We start from the raw sequence: 14,868 nt of genomic DNA, 5'->3' as shown, positions 1-14,868 counted from the left end.
CTGGAACTCCTGCATCCTGTAGGGAGGGAGACTGAGTAGGTTACAGAATCCTTTGCCAACCTGGTGCCCTCTGGCTGGCTGCAGCTGATGTGAGCTGTAGTCTCAAGCAGTCAGAGGACACTAGATTGCCAAATGCTTGGGTTACAGGGAACTGGTTTTCTGGGGAGAAAGTGGGGCGTCAACTGGCAGGTCAGGGTTGTAGGGAGTGGGGCAGGATGGAATTAGAACAAGGAAGTAGGATCATCCCGTTTGAGGGGCCAGTTTGGGTCACTCAGGGCATGATGGCTGTGCTCTGCCTCCGCATCAGAGGGGAGATCCTCTTGCTGTCAGACCTTGCTTGCAGGGCTCCCAGAAGAGGCATCTGGTTGGTCCTGGTGAGAACAGGGTGCTGGACTAGATGGGCTCCCTTTGGCCTCATCCAGCAGCCAGGCTCTTCTGATGTTTTTACTTCCTAAGGATTCTGGGAACCAGCATTAGGGATGTAAGAAGGCATCGATTTCTGTGTTTGTGGCAACGTGCAGTGCTGTTTCTGTTCCGGTGCACTTTGGCTTCTGACAGAAACTGCATTATTCACTGTGGCGGAATTCTACATTCATTTCAATGCAAAGGAAATGCCATGCAAATGGAGGGAAATCCTGTCATCCATTACACACAGTTTGTGGACTGAAAGCAGGAGCAGCAGATACCAATTATATTCACTGGATTGATTTACGTTCTGGATATGGAACGAATGTGTGGACGTTGCCCATTTCTGCTTCTGTTTCTGTTGGAATTTCCCAGCATCCTGCTGGCTTCTTGGGGGAAGAGTGAAGTCGAATGGGGTGTGTAGCAGTAGAGGCTGAGTGGGAGAATCCCTGGCGTCTCCTAGTAGCAAGCGTAGGCATCTGGTAGGCCACTGTGAGAACAGGATGATGGGCTTGATCCTTGGCCTGGTCCAGCAGGCTCCTCTTAGGTTCATAGCATACCACAGTCCTGATATCTTTAGAAAGAGCATGGGGCCCACTCAGCGGGTGGAACAGAGAGGCCTGGGTGGGAGGCCCGAGGGGGCCTCTTTCCCAGAACAGCACTGACACCCCTCCCTGTCTCTCCCCAGATCAACGACAGTTTCTTCATGGAGGACTGCTCCCAGCAGTGCACCTGTCGCAACACAGGGACTCTGGAGTGTGTGGCAGTGGGATGCCCCGGAGGACAGATCTGCGCAGTGGCAAATTTCACCCGCGGCTGCTTCAAAGGTGACCACACTGCGTTAGGGAGGAGGAGGAGGAGGATCCAGCTGTCCCCTTCCTCAGTGGGTTTTGGGGTTGTTTTTGGCACCCACAATGCACTACATCGGTTTCCCCAACCTGGTGCCCCTCCAGAGGTTTTGCACTACAATTTACATCAGGGCCAGCCAGGTGCCGTTTGATGTTGTCCCCACATTGCCCCCAGCAGGTAACAGGGTCTCTTTCTCTCTGCCCTAACCCCACCCCAAAAAAGGGGGCACCAGATTGGGGAAGGCTGGTGTAAGCAAAATTGTGCCAAAGAGTCCTCTACAGTGCTTTCTGGGTGGGGTGGGGGGGCTGAGTGTGAAAACAAGAGTAACTCTGTGACTTTGGCGCCCCTTTGCTCACCCTGTAGAACAGCTGGTCCTAAGGAAAGGTTGGGCCAATACAAGGAGGAAGAGGAGAATGATTTGACCCTGCCGGAGGGAAGGTCCACGGGTGGGTGGGTGGGTCCTCTGAGAGAGGAGTACAGGTGGGGGAGAGATTCACATTTAAAGGCGCCCGTACCTCAGTCGCACTTTCCGAAACCACATGTGAACCGAAACGCAGCTGTCCTTTGAAATCCGCACGCCTCCGAATTTTGCAAAGCAGCTTCCAGCCCAGAAAAGCACATACTAGGTTGGAGTCTGCATAAAAATGCATAAATTAGTGGAAAGGACATACACAAGCGCATTGTGTGAGGAAACTTTGCAAAAATGCATGCAGGAGGCAAAATTGCATGCAATAATTGGTATTGAAATACTAAATAATTGCTATAATTGGATAAATCTGCACTAAAATGCTGATGAGTTTTGATGTAGAGATTTTTTAAATTGAAAAAATCACAAACTGATGTGGAAATGTGAAGGACTGAACTTAAGAGTGGAAAAAGTGGGAAACAGAGACTCGCCTGGCCAGATTCACCCCTCTCCAGGTGGGTGGGGTGTGGACTGACAGTGGTCTCTCTGCATTCTTCCTGTGCAGAAACCCCCTGCCTCAGCAACCCCTGCCAGAACGAGGGAGTGTGTGAAGACACCACAGACAGTTTCATCTGTGTTTGTCCGGAGGGCTATGCGGGACGCCTCTGTGAGGAGATGCCACTTGATGTTGTCTCAGCAGGTAACAGGGTCTTCTTCTCCCTGCCCTAACCCCCTTCCACAAAAAAACACTCATAGAATCACAGAATCATAGAATAGTAGAGTTGGAAGGGGCCTATAAGGCCATCAAGTCCAACCCCCTGCTCAATGCAGGAATCCAAATCAAAGCATTCCCGACAGATGGCTGTCCAGCTGCCTCTTGAAGGCCTCCAGTGTCGGAGAGCCCACTACCTCTCTAGGTCATTGGTTCCATTGTCGTCTGGCTCTAACAGTTAGGAAGTTTTTCCTGATGTCCAGTCGAAATCCGGCTTCCTGCAACTTGAGCCCATTATTCCATGTCCTGCACTCTGGGACGATCAAGAAGAGATCCCTGCCCTCCTCTAAGTGACAACCTTTCATGTACTCGAAGAGTGCTATCCTATCTCCCCTCAGTCTTCTCTTCTCCAGGCTAAACACGCCCAGTTCTCTCAGTCTCTCCTCACAGGGCTTTGTTTCCAGTCCCCTGATTCAGGCCATTATTAATTAATCCCCTCTCCCCTTTTCTTGTTTTTTTTTCCTACTCCCCAATTTCAAGAAAATACTTTAACAGCCATCCTTATTGGGGTCCTTGTTCCTCTCGGATTAATCCTAATTGCCGTGACAGCTGTCTGCATCTACCGACGGAGAAGCAAGTATGAGATTTGACAGGGCTGGACGCGGCTATGGGGCGGGGTGGGGGGTCTGGCCATCTCCTGGGGCCCCTGCTGCTCAACAGAAGGGTGGAATTTGCTGAGGCCCCATCCGCACCCAGAGTGGTTCAACAACTAATCCCTCTTCCTCCAGGGAATTGTAGCCTTGGGTGGGGAACAGGGGTCTCCTAACAACTCTCAGCCCCCTTAGCAAACTACAGTTTCCAGGATTGTTTGAGTGAAGCCAGGACTGCTTAAAGTGGTAAGACAGTGCTTTACATCTATAGTGCAGAGTGTACAGGCAACAGGAGATGGGACGTGTCAGAGGATGACCCTGAGAACTGGGGAAGGGGGAATCTCCTTAGTCCTAGTGGGGGAATGGGATTTAGAGGGAATGTGACAGGGGCTTATAAGGGCCTAGTTGAGCCTAGTGGAATGGGTCAATTGGACAGGAACAAGTGGACGTGAAAAACACAACTGGAAATTGTCAGGAGGCTGGTTTCATTGCTCCACACAATCAACCTTTAGAACTCAATTGCTCACACATAACATAATTTTTTTTAAGGATTAAGTAAAAGCATGGATGAAAGGTCTATGACTGATGATGACAGCTGGAAATAAAATAAAAGCCTTCTCCTTGTTGAGAGGCAGAATACGGCTTAACAGATGCCGTCTGGTGCCATCACTAGAGGTCAAATTTCCATCTTGCCTTGGATGCCAAACTGTTGAGCTGGATGGGCCTTTCAAACAACCCCTGCTCCAGCAGAACAGTTCCCCTGAGGCTCTTACTTGCATCCCATTTCTGAAATAAAATATCTGCCATCATAGTCCATCTCACACTCCAGATCTCCTCAAACATCTCTCTTTCTCCTGTGTAGGAAGAAGCTTCGGGAAGAGCACATTCCTGTCCTGTCAAATCCAGGTGAGTGAGGGAGAAGGGTATTCCTGTGTAAACAGCTGACGCCAGGTTCCCCCCCCAGAGTCAACTGCACCTCATCCCTTCAACAGCTGCTTCCTTCCTGCACATCAAGGAAGGCTGGTTGGATTTTAGTATTATATTGTGGTGGTTGTTGTTCCTGCTTCTTTTCAGGCCGAGGGAAAGCGTCGGCCATGACTGGTGACAGGATCACTCGCTTGTGACACTCCAGATCTGTTGCTAAGATTCCCTCCCACTCACCCAATCCAAGGCGGAAACCTTCAGGCGTTGACCTTTATAAAGCCGGATCACTGAGGGGACCCAGCCACATCTCCCTGACAACGAGGGACGCCCCCCTGCTTGCACTTCCTGGAGTGTAACTGGACCGGAGGAAAACAGTGGAGGAGCCTGGAGACACACAGGCCTAAGCCTGCACAGGCCAAGCGATGCACCCATTTTTTTCTTGGGCTCTACAGATGGATGGGTGCCTGCCCTCTTTCCAGAGATTCTGGGCAAACCAAATTCTGAAGTTTCTTTTCCCAGCCAGCTGCTAAACACTAAACAGATCCCTAAACAGGCGGGTCAATGGGTATGACCAGCACATCTCAGTCACCACCACACACCCCCCCTCTGGGCAGGGGAAGGACGTTTGATTGCCTGTGTGTCTGCAACATGGCAGGAAAGAGGAAGGGATGCCAATAAAGCAAGTATTCCAGCACAGTCTCTCGCCATGAGGGTTTCCGTGGTGCAATAAGCCACTGTCTCCGTCTACTGCTGCACACCATCTCTTGAACTCCAAACGCTAGCAAGGGGCCGTATAGGACTATGGAATCTGGCAGGTGGCTTTTCCTTACTGGCAGAGCCCCCCCCCTTTTGTGTAAAAGAATTCCCCTAAAAATAAACAATATGTATATATATATTTCTGCCAGACAGGATGCACCTCCTGGCACACTCTGGTCCAGGTGTGAGGAAACTATGGCCCTCCAGATGTTGCAGAACTACATGCCCCATCAGCCCCATCAAATATAGCCAATGTCCAGGGATGATGGGAGTTGTAGTTCAGCAACATCTGGCGGGCCAAAAGTTCCCCGCACCTGCCCTAGTCTGACCAGCTGTTTGGTGAGTTTCTGAGCCCTCTTGACCCGCAGGGACCTCTTCCTTCCACCCAGCCCTGGGCGGTGGGGGAGAGGGCTGGAAACAGAGAGCAGCTTTGGATTGCCTTTCCGAGTGAGCCCGGTTGACAGAGGACTTAACAGAACCTTGTGAAAATATCCTTATAAAGCAAGGGGTGTGGAGTCTTAAGCACAGGAGGGGGATTCCAGAGAATTGCCTTTTGAAGCCAAATGCCAAAACATAAAATAAGCTTATTTGGGGGAAAAGGTATGTGACAGTCATGCACACACAGGACTGTAAATAAACCAGTGAAGTCAAACTTAACTTAGCTAGATATATGTTGCCTGGTTGAGCAGATTCTTCAGTTTCAGAGCATGTGCAGAGTTCCTTGCAGAAGAGAGATGGAGATAGAGAGAGTGCATGTTTGGACTCCCGGTCAGATGTCTCTAGGAAGACAAAGACTGAAAGAGAAGTTTTGCTTATTTATGGGAATCTGAGATCAGTAAAAGCCACTTGAAGGTCATTATTGGTTCGAACCAATAATGAGATCCACCCAATTTATCATGTCAGTGGCCTCTGTGGCTAATCAGGAATTTACTTAGAGGCTAGTTCCACCTTCTTAACGACTCTCCATGTCAAAAGGGCTAGCCAGTTGTAACTGGATAAAGCATTCTGAAAAGAGCTGGATTAAGTCAGAGCCAAAGAGCCCAGATAGCTGGTATTTGGGGGAGGGGGTGTTCCCTACAGGGAGTGAGAAGTCCGAGGCACTCGAGGTGGCACTGTTGTGCTATGCAGGAATACGAGGGTTCACCACAGTGACAGACAGAAGTAGCTCTAGCCCGGTCCCTGTCCAGAAGAAATGGGGGCCTACATCACTTCCATTTAAAAGGCTGTCCATGGCTGCTAACCCTGATGGATATCTCCATGGTTGGCAGCATTATGCTTCTGAATACCAGCGGCTGGAAACCGCAAGAGGAGAGAGTACCGTTGCGCTCAGGTCCTGCTTACAGGCTTTCCACAGGCATCTGTGGCGGACCAGATGGGCTTCTGGCCTGACCCAGCAGGCTCTTCTTATGACATTTTTTTTTTGGGGGGGGGGTAACGGCAACCATTAAGAAAAATGCCAAAATCTGTATTAGAGCAACATCTTTATTAGGCCAACCAGAACGTCACAAAATAGCATGCAAGTTTTTGAGTTCTCCAGAACTCTTCATCAGGCTAGATAATAAAAAAATGAAAGAGAATTGTGGCTGGTGTTCAAGCCATCCTTGTCTACGGGGAGAGACACACTTACTGTTCTGCAAATTCCAGTGCGTCTCCACCTAATGTGCCCATAGCCTACATCAAAGTGTGGGAGGAGGTAGACTTTCAAACAAGACTCTTTAGCAGTGTGTGTGTGTGGGGGGGGATAATGATGATGCAGATGGTCAGGGTGTACCAGCTGCTCCCGGGAAGGAGAAATCACACAAGGGCTGTCCCCCCATCTCCACAAATACAACCACCAGCTGTTGTTACTCAATTCCGAGTCTGTCCTTGAGCAAACCATGCAGGTTCCTTGGCAGGTGGTGAACAGGAATAAAGGGTGGCTACAGGGCAGTCCTTTGATTAACAGAGGTAGGTATTAATTTTAGGTAATCTGCAAAGTTGCTAAAAAAAAAAAAAAGACCACCAGAAGCCATAAGGACATGAGAATAGCCTGGCTGCTGGATCAGACCAGTGGCCCATCTGGACAGCATCCTCACAGTAGCCACCCGGATGCCCCAAAGGAAAAGCCAACTGAGTTTTCAGTGTAGGATGCCAGAAATCAACTCAATCTCAATTTAGGGACATTTACCACATACACGAACATAGGACCCAATCCAGTGGGAAGTTTTCTTGCGCAAGTCCCATTAACATGCATGGGACCTGCACAAGAGATGCTCTTGAGTACCTCCCATTTGCCACTGGATTTTGGCCTGTGTTGTTGAGGAGAGCAGTCTCTGTAAATCATGGTGTGGATGGGGAACCAAATGCGGCCCTCCAGACCTCTGTATCTGGCCCTTGGAAGTCTCCTCAGGCCACACCCCTTCTCTCCAAGCCACATGCCTGCTTAGCATCGTCCTCGGGGTGTGTGCATGTCCATAGAAATTAGCCTACTGTACAAGGGTAAAAATGACATCCGTTGCTCCACCCACTTTTGCCCCTGGCTCCACCCACCATTGGCATGTGGCCCTCAGAAGTTTGGCCGCATGAGAATATGGACCTTGGTCTGAAAAAGGTTCCCCACACTTGCTGTAAATCTTGGATCATTGCCTCCACACTTCTATGGTTTTCAAAGTCCAATTATATATTTTTTCAAGAAGGGATGGGCCCAGAAATGCGAAACATGCACACACACAGCCCTGCCTGCAGCAATATAGAGTGCAGCCTTGGAACGTAAAACTCGAAGGTTGCCTACATCGAGGGCCATTCCCTCAACCTCATCACTGCCCGGAAAGACTGTCCGCCCCACACATCCAGGGGTTCATTCTAGATCCTGGAGTTAATTAACAGTCTTCGGTGGTGCTCTTGTGTATTACCTGAGTTGTTAAGCACATCGCTGATATTTTCTCTTCTCGCCATCTCCCCCCCACCCCCCAAAGCAGTCATTCTACCAGCTTCTACATTCCTGATATCTCAGAGCAAACAAACACTTTGGCAACCCTGATAAAAAGAAAAATACTCTGCACATGTGCAGTTTTGCATTTAAAAACCTCATTTAAATTAATTGCACCACTACGAATCAAACAACGTCTTCTGCCCTTTTCAAGCCTGCCCTGATGCTAAACACATTTGCTTGGGGGGAAAGCACCACTTTATTGTTAGAAAAAAGGGAGGGGGGTTAAAGTAAAAATAGCAAAATGAGGGTCTGCAACTGTGTACATAGCCAGCCAGCTGCCCGACTGTGTTTTTCAAAAAAGACAGACCTCAGCAGTAGAGCACCTGATTTTCATCATGCAGAAGGTCCCAGGTTCAGTCTCCAGGAGTATCTTTGGGTGGAGCTGGGAATGTCCCCCATCTGAATGCCTGGAGAGCAGCTGCTGCTGCCAGCCAGTGTAAGGTAATACTTCAGAACACAGGAAGCTGCTTTTACAGCCAGTCAGACCTTTAGTCCATCTAGCCATGCACTGTCTACGGCCGCAGAGGGGCATTTTCTCTCCAAAGTTTCAGACAGGAATATTTTCCAGCCTTACCCTGAGAGGCCAAGGATTGGGAACACAGAATACGTTGACAGGGCAGGATCTAGTGAGTTGGACTGTTGGTCCATCTAGCTAACGGGCAGGCCATGTAACGCAGGGAGCCTTTTCCAGCCCTTGTTGGGGATTGAACCTGGAACCTTCTGGACACAAAGCAAATGCTCTAACCACTGAGCTACATCCCTCTCCCAATACAGAGCTGACTCAGTATGAGGGCTGGTTCCTCTGTCCCTACAGCCAGCATCTGCTTGGCAGCCTTGGCAGGCCCGTGCTAGCCCAGGTGCCGACATGAGGCCCGTTTGCTGCTACCCCCATCGTCTGCCACTCTCTTGGTGGCCATTTGGGGTGCCCCAGGGCCATGGGCCCCCAAACATCATCATCATCATCATCATCATCATAAAATTTTATTTGTTAGTCGCCTATCTGTCCGAGTTAACGGACACTCTAGGCGACGTACAACAATGCAAAATACATAAATCAATATACAAATCAACAAGTCATAACATCAATTCATCTAAAACCATCCTTCAATTGATACACCATAAAACTAGTCCACCCCAGAAACCCCATAGGCCTGCCTGAATAGCCAGGTCTTTAAGGCTCGGCGAAAACCCATCAGGGAGGAGGCATGTCGAAGGTCAAAAGGAAGCGAGTTCCAGAGGGTGGGGGCCACGATCGAAAATGCCCTCTCTCTGGTCCCCACCAGCCTAGCTGTTTTAACCGGTGGGACCGAGATAAGGTCTTGTGAGGCTGATCTTGTTTGGCGGCATAATTGGTGATACTGGAGGCGTTCCTTCAGATAAACTGGGCCGAAACCGTATAGGGCTTTAAAGGTCAATACCAACACCTTGAATTGGGCCCGGTAAACTACTGGTAACCAGTGTAGATCTACCAACACTGGGGTGATGTGATCTCGGCGACAGCTATGCGTAATCAAGCGTGCCGCCGCATTCTGTACCAGCTGCAATCTCTGGACCGTTTTCAAGGGTAACCCCACATAGAGCGCATTACAGTAGTCTAAGCGAGAGGAGACCAGGGCATGTATCACTCGTGGGAGCAGATGTACAGGAAGGTAGGGTCGCAGCCTCTGTATCAGACGTAATTGATACCAAGCTGCCCGGCTCACTGCCGAAACCTGAGTCTCCATGGACAGCTGGGAGTCAAGAATGACCCCTAGGCCGCGGACTTGGTCCTTCAGGGGTAATCTCACCCCATTAAGCACCAAGTCTAAATCTCCCAACCTTCTCCTATCACCCACAAGCAACACCTCGATCTTGTCGGGGTTTAGCCTCAGCCTATTCTCTCCCATCCATCCACTTACGGACTCCAGGCATTTGGACAAGGTATTCACAGCCAACTCTGGTGAGGACTTAAAGGAGAGATAGAGCTAAGTGTCATCCGCATATTGGTGACACTGCAGCCCAAAACTCCTGATGATGGCTCCCAGTGGTTTCACATAGATGTTGAATAGCATGGGCGAGAGGATAGAACCCTGTGGCACTCCACAGTTGAGAGGCCAAGGGTCTGAAACCTCATCCCCCAGTGCTACCCGTTGATGCCTACCGGAGAGATAGGAATGGAACCACCGTAAAACAGTGCCCCCTATTCCTAATCCCTCCAGGCGGTTTAAGAGGATACCGTGGTCAATGGTATCGAAAGCCGCTGAGAGATCCAGGAGGACGAGGAATGTGTATTCTCCCCTATCCAACGCCCTCCTCATATCATCCACCAGAGCGACCAAGGCTGTTTCAGTTCCGTGTCCAGTCCTGAAGCCCGATGGAAAGGATCTAAGTAATCTGCTTCATCCAAGTGTGTCTGTAACTGTTTAGCCACCACTCGCTCAATCACCTTGCCCAGGAATGGTAAATTAGAGACTGGGCGGAAGTTATTCAACTCTTGGGGATCCAAGGAGGACTTTTTCAAGATGGGCTTTATCACTGCCTCCTTGAGGGCTGATGGCATTGCACCCTCTTCCAGGGACGCATTTACCACCGCCTTGATCCCTTCGCCCAGTCTCTCTTTGCAGCTCATAATGAGCCATGAAGGGCAAGGATCAAGCAAACAAGTGGTTGGCTTCACAGTAGAGAGCACCTTGTCCACTTCCTCAGAGGGAAGAGGCTGAAACTGATCCCAGCGGACCGGAATGCAACTGGCCGACTCTGGACCACTTCCTGTGTCCACGGCGCACGGAATCATGCTCCTCAGGTGCTCGATTTTATCGGCAAAGTGCTTAGCAAATGTGTCACAGGAGGCTTTAGAATGCTCCATGGGTTCCTGAGCAACTGGACCGACCAGGCTTCGGACCACTTGGAACAACCTCCTGGGACAGCACTCTGCAGACGCAATAGAGGCAGCAAAGAATTGCCTCTTTGCTGCCTTTGTTGCCAACTGGTAGGCAGCTATTGCTGCTCTAACCAGTGTCCGATCGTCTTCAGAGCAAGATTTCCGCCACCGGCGTTCTAGTCGTCTCACCTCCTGTCTCAGACCCCGCAGCCGTGGTGTATACCAGGGTGCAGTCTGAGTTCTATTCAGGGGGAGAGGACGTTTCAGAGCCACCCGGTCTATCGCCCTAGTGATCTCCCTGTTCCACTCCACCACCAGGGTCTCGACCGGGAGTCCTTCAGTCAGCTCCAAATCACCTTGAGGCTCCATCAGGAGTCTGGGGCGGACCATCCTAATCGGTCCTTGTCCCCTGCGGAGGGTATGCGGCATTGAGAGGTCCATATTCACTAGATAGTGATCTGACCATGACACTGTTGACGTGTGTGCGTTGTTGCGTGAAACAGCATACATTACGTTGGAGTTAAGCTGAGCAAGAAACTTCTTCAGAGCATTAGATCATGTTAAGAGTCTTTATTAAGACATTACGGCCAAAGGCTTAAGAGTAAATACATGTAGAGTTTCTTCAGTCACCCCCCTTCTGGTACATCTCTCTCCAAAGGTAAACACAGAAGAGAACCTCTCAGTTCAGAGGCAATACACAGAAGACTCAGCTCAACACAGATAGCTGCTAGAACTTTTCCCAGTCTATCGCGATGGTTACCATAGCAACGGCCTTGGCAGTCCATTCCCAGACTGGACAAAGACATAACTCCCCCTAGTTACAGTTTTTCAGACTTGATGGAAAAACAGACTCAGTGACAGTGCGGTTCAATGGTCAACAATCCCCCCCTTTTCCCATCATGTCTGTAACTCATTACAACAATAACAACAATACATTTCTCCAATACACCTTGCAATACAGTTCCAAATTACATCTCAATACATTACAGTACATTTCAGAACATCTCTGTACATTTAGCTAGAACTTTATTCAATCAACTTTCAACTCATTCCAAGCCTTGTCACCAGTTTGCCAAATTTCTCCTCACACAAAGGCTTGGTCATTATGTCAGCCACCATGTTGTTAGTGTCACAAAATGTTAGGTTAACAAACCCCTGCTGCACACAATCCCTTACGTGAAAATATCTGACACTAATATGTTTTGTTCTTTTGGTATGGGCTTCTGATGTGGCTATCTTGATGCAGGTCTGATTGTCTTCATATACAGTAATCAGAAATTGCATATCAATGCCTATCTCCTGCATGAGCATTGCGAACCATTGTAGCTCATTACAGGCCTGTGATAGAGCCACATACTCTGCTTCTGCACTTGAGGTTGCCACCACATTTTGTTTCTTGCTGCTCCAGTCAATGCATGACCCGTGCCACATCACAACTATGCCAGAGGTTGACTTACGACTGCTCAGTTCCCCTGCATGATCTGCATCCACAAAACATTCAAGACCTCCTGTCTTTGCTCCTGACAAAACCAGACTCTTTGTCTTTGTGCCTTTCAGATAACGCACTATCCTTTTAATCCCTTGCCAGTCAGCCTCTGAAGGATGCTCCACCTTCCGGCTTAAAATGCTGACTGCATTACATATGTCTGGGCGAGACACCTTCACCAAATATTGCAATTTCCCTATTATGCGCCTGTACTTCTCAGGTTCTGTACAGGGCGTCTCCTGCACATTCTGTTGGAAAGCCACAACCATTGGAGTCTTCACAACATTGCATTCTGTCATGTTGCATTCTTCTATGATCTGATTTATTTTACTTTCCTGACTCAATGTTATGCTTCCATCTTCTGCACGCACAATATCCGTGCCTAAATAGTGTGTGACAGGCCCCAAATTCTTTGTGTCCACCTGCCTGCCCAGTTGCTCATTAAATTCTCGTTCCTCTTGCTGCTCATGATAAATATACATGATGTCATCAACGTAAACTGCACAGAACGTGGTTTTCATCCCCTGTCTCTTTATATACACACATGGATCTGCCTTGCATCTTTGGAATCCCATTCCATGCAACACTCTGTCCAATTTCTCATTCCAGCAGCGTGCACTTTGCCGCAGTCCATATATTGATTTATGCAGTTTACACACGAACCCTTCCTTTGACACAGAACCCGGAGGCAGTTCCATATATATCTCCTCTCTTAAATCACCATGTAGGAATGCCGCCCCTATATCGTAGTGATTTACACTCATGTTCTGCATCGCTGCCAGCTTCAGCAGCACACGAATGGACTCATGTTTCACAACCGGGGTGAAAACAGCATCATAATCTGTCCCATGCTGCTGGGTGAATCCCTTGGCAACCAAACGTGCCCTGTACCTCTGTACCTCCCCGGAACTTGCTTTCTTCTTCTTAAACACCCATCTGCAACCTATGGCCTTTTTCCCCATAGGTAAATTTACTAATGTCCACGTGCCATTCTGTTCCATGGCTTTCAATTCTTCCTGCATGGCCTGTTGCCACTTATTTTTCTCTGCCTCAGGCATCAGCCTAATTTCATTAAATGAGGTTGGTTCCGCACATTCCACGTGCTTCATTTGAATGGTTAATGCCGACGGTGTCACAACAGCAGTCTGTTTACAGCCCTGACTGTCATTCTCTTTCCGCCCCATTAAACTCAAGGCATCAGCACACTTCACACCCACGGTCATTCTAAACTGCCCCTGTGTCATGAATCGCTGTCAGACAACTTTGCCTCTTCTTTGCACAAAACATTTTCCTCTATCAAATGTTACACAATACCCAGAATTAGTTTTTGAACTGATAAAATATTATGAGCCAATTCTGGAACAAACAAACATTCTGACATTATCCCAAGTTTATTAAATCTCACCAGTCCTCAGGCTTCCACCCTTTTCTGTGATCCATCCGCAAGTTGCACAAAATCCTGCACTTCTTCTGAAGCATAAAACAAACTTCTGTCTTTAATTAATATATGGCTTGCCCCGCTGTCAACAATCCAGTTAACAGGTCCTAAATCTTGAGACTTCTGTTTACAAAGTTCACACTTCCCTGCTTCAAGCCTCCGTCCCTGGAGTTGCGCTTGACTGCACAGTCTTTTCGGAGATGCCCATGAGCCCCACAGGCATAACAAGACTTCAGCCTTTGATGCTTGTAATCCTGTTTGCTTTCGGCTGCCTCCTCCGGTTCGGCACATTTCTCCTCCTTGCTTCTGACAGCTTCCATCAGCTCGGCTCTCTGCACCTCCTGCCTCCGCTGCCATTCCTGGGACAAATCCTGCAACGCGTCCCACATCTGTTTAGCCGACGGCTCATATCTCACACACATCAGTTGAGAATCCGATAGAGCCAAGATTATAAACGCCTGCGCCCTCTGATCTTTGCGCTTCCAAGCCGCGGTCAATACCGCCGGGGGTGGTCCATCTATAATGTCCCATAAATCCTCTGTTATCAGCAAAGCCCGCATCCTCGGCTTCCAGCTGCCATAAATCTTTTCCGTCAATCTTTCCATTGGCAAGCCTCCCCCAGACAGGTTTACAGCCATGTTGCTCACCTCTGTCTGGTACAATCAATCAAGCTGCCCTCTGGAACTCCATCTGCCATTCAGACCAGCAACTTACTCCCGTGTAATGCGCTGTGGATCTGGGCCCATAACCCTTGTTGTGTGTGCGTTGTTGCGTGAAACAGCATACATTACGTTGGAGTTAAGTTGAGCAAGAAACTTCTTCAGAGCATTAGAGCATGTTAAGAGTCTTTATTAAGACATTACGGCCAAAGGCTTAAGAGTAAATACATGAGAGGTTGTCTTCTGTGTTTACCTTTGGAGAGAGATGTACCAGAAGGGGGGTGACTGAAGAAACTCTACATGTATTTATTCTTAAGCCTTTGGCTGTAATGTCTTAATAAAGACTCTTAACATGATCTAATGCTCTGAAGAAGTTTCTTGCTCAACTTAACTCCAACGTAATGTATGCTGTTTCACGCAACAACGCACACACATCAACAGACACGGGGTTAGACAAGACAGCCCCCATTTTCAGAACACTTCCCTCCTCTCCCGAGACAAACACAAGGTCAATAGTATGACCGGCTACATGGGTGGGGCCTGTATTACTTAGGTGCAGTTCCCAAGAAGTCATGGTTTCAATGAAATCCCGAGGGACTCCCATGAGAGTGGTCTCAGCGTGCACATTGAAGTCCCCCAAAACCAATAGGTTGGGAGAGAGCAGCCGCACACCCGAGACCACCTTGAGCACCTCGGTCAGGGAGTCTGCCGTGCAGCGGGGTGGGCGGTACACAAGCAGAATCCCTAGACTG

At 48.9% G+C, this 14,868-nt stretch overlaps 1 protein-coding gene across 1 annotated transcript in view; it reads left to right on the top strand.

Annotated features, from left to right (window-relative positions):
- Positions 1-4,642, top strand: part of ZAN (zonadhesin) — a 35,055-nt gene extending 30,413 nt beyond the window's left edge. Inside the window, exons 21-25 of the mRNA XM_061590262.1 lie at positions 1,094-1,232; positions 2,226-2,360; positions 2,913-3,009; positions 3,885-3,928; positions 4,097-4,642. Of these exons, the coding sequence (XP_061446246.1) occupies positions 1,094-1,232; positions 2,226-2,360; positions 2,913-3,009; positions 3,885-3,928; positions 4,097-4,146 (465 nt within the window). The 3' untranslated portion in view covers positions 4,147-4,642. The remainder of the gene's footprint in view (positions 1-1,093; positions 1,233-2,225; positions 2,361-2,912; positions 3,010-3,884; positions 3,929-4,096) is intronic.
- Positions 4,643-14,868: the final 10,226 nt, after the last annotated feature.

Source organism: Rhineura floridana, chromosome 11 (assembly GCF_030035675.1).
Source record: "Rhineura floridana isolate rRhiFlo1 chromosome 11, rRhiFlo1.hap2, whole genome shotgun sequence".
NCBI classification, from domain to species: domain Eukaryota; kingdom Metazoa; phylum Chordata; class Lepidosauria; order Squamata; family Rhineuridae; genus Rhineura; species Rhineura floridana.
Note: the sequence above shows the minus strand (reverse complement) of the source record. Positions and strands in the feature narration are given on the sequence as shown.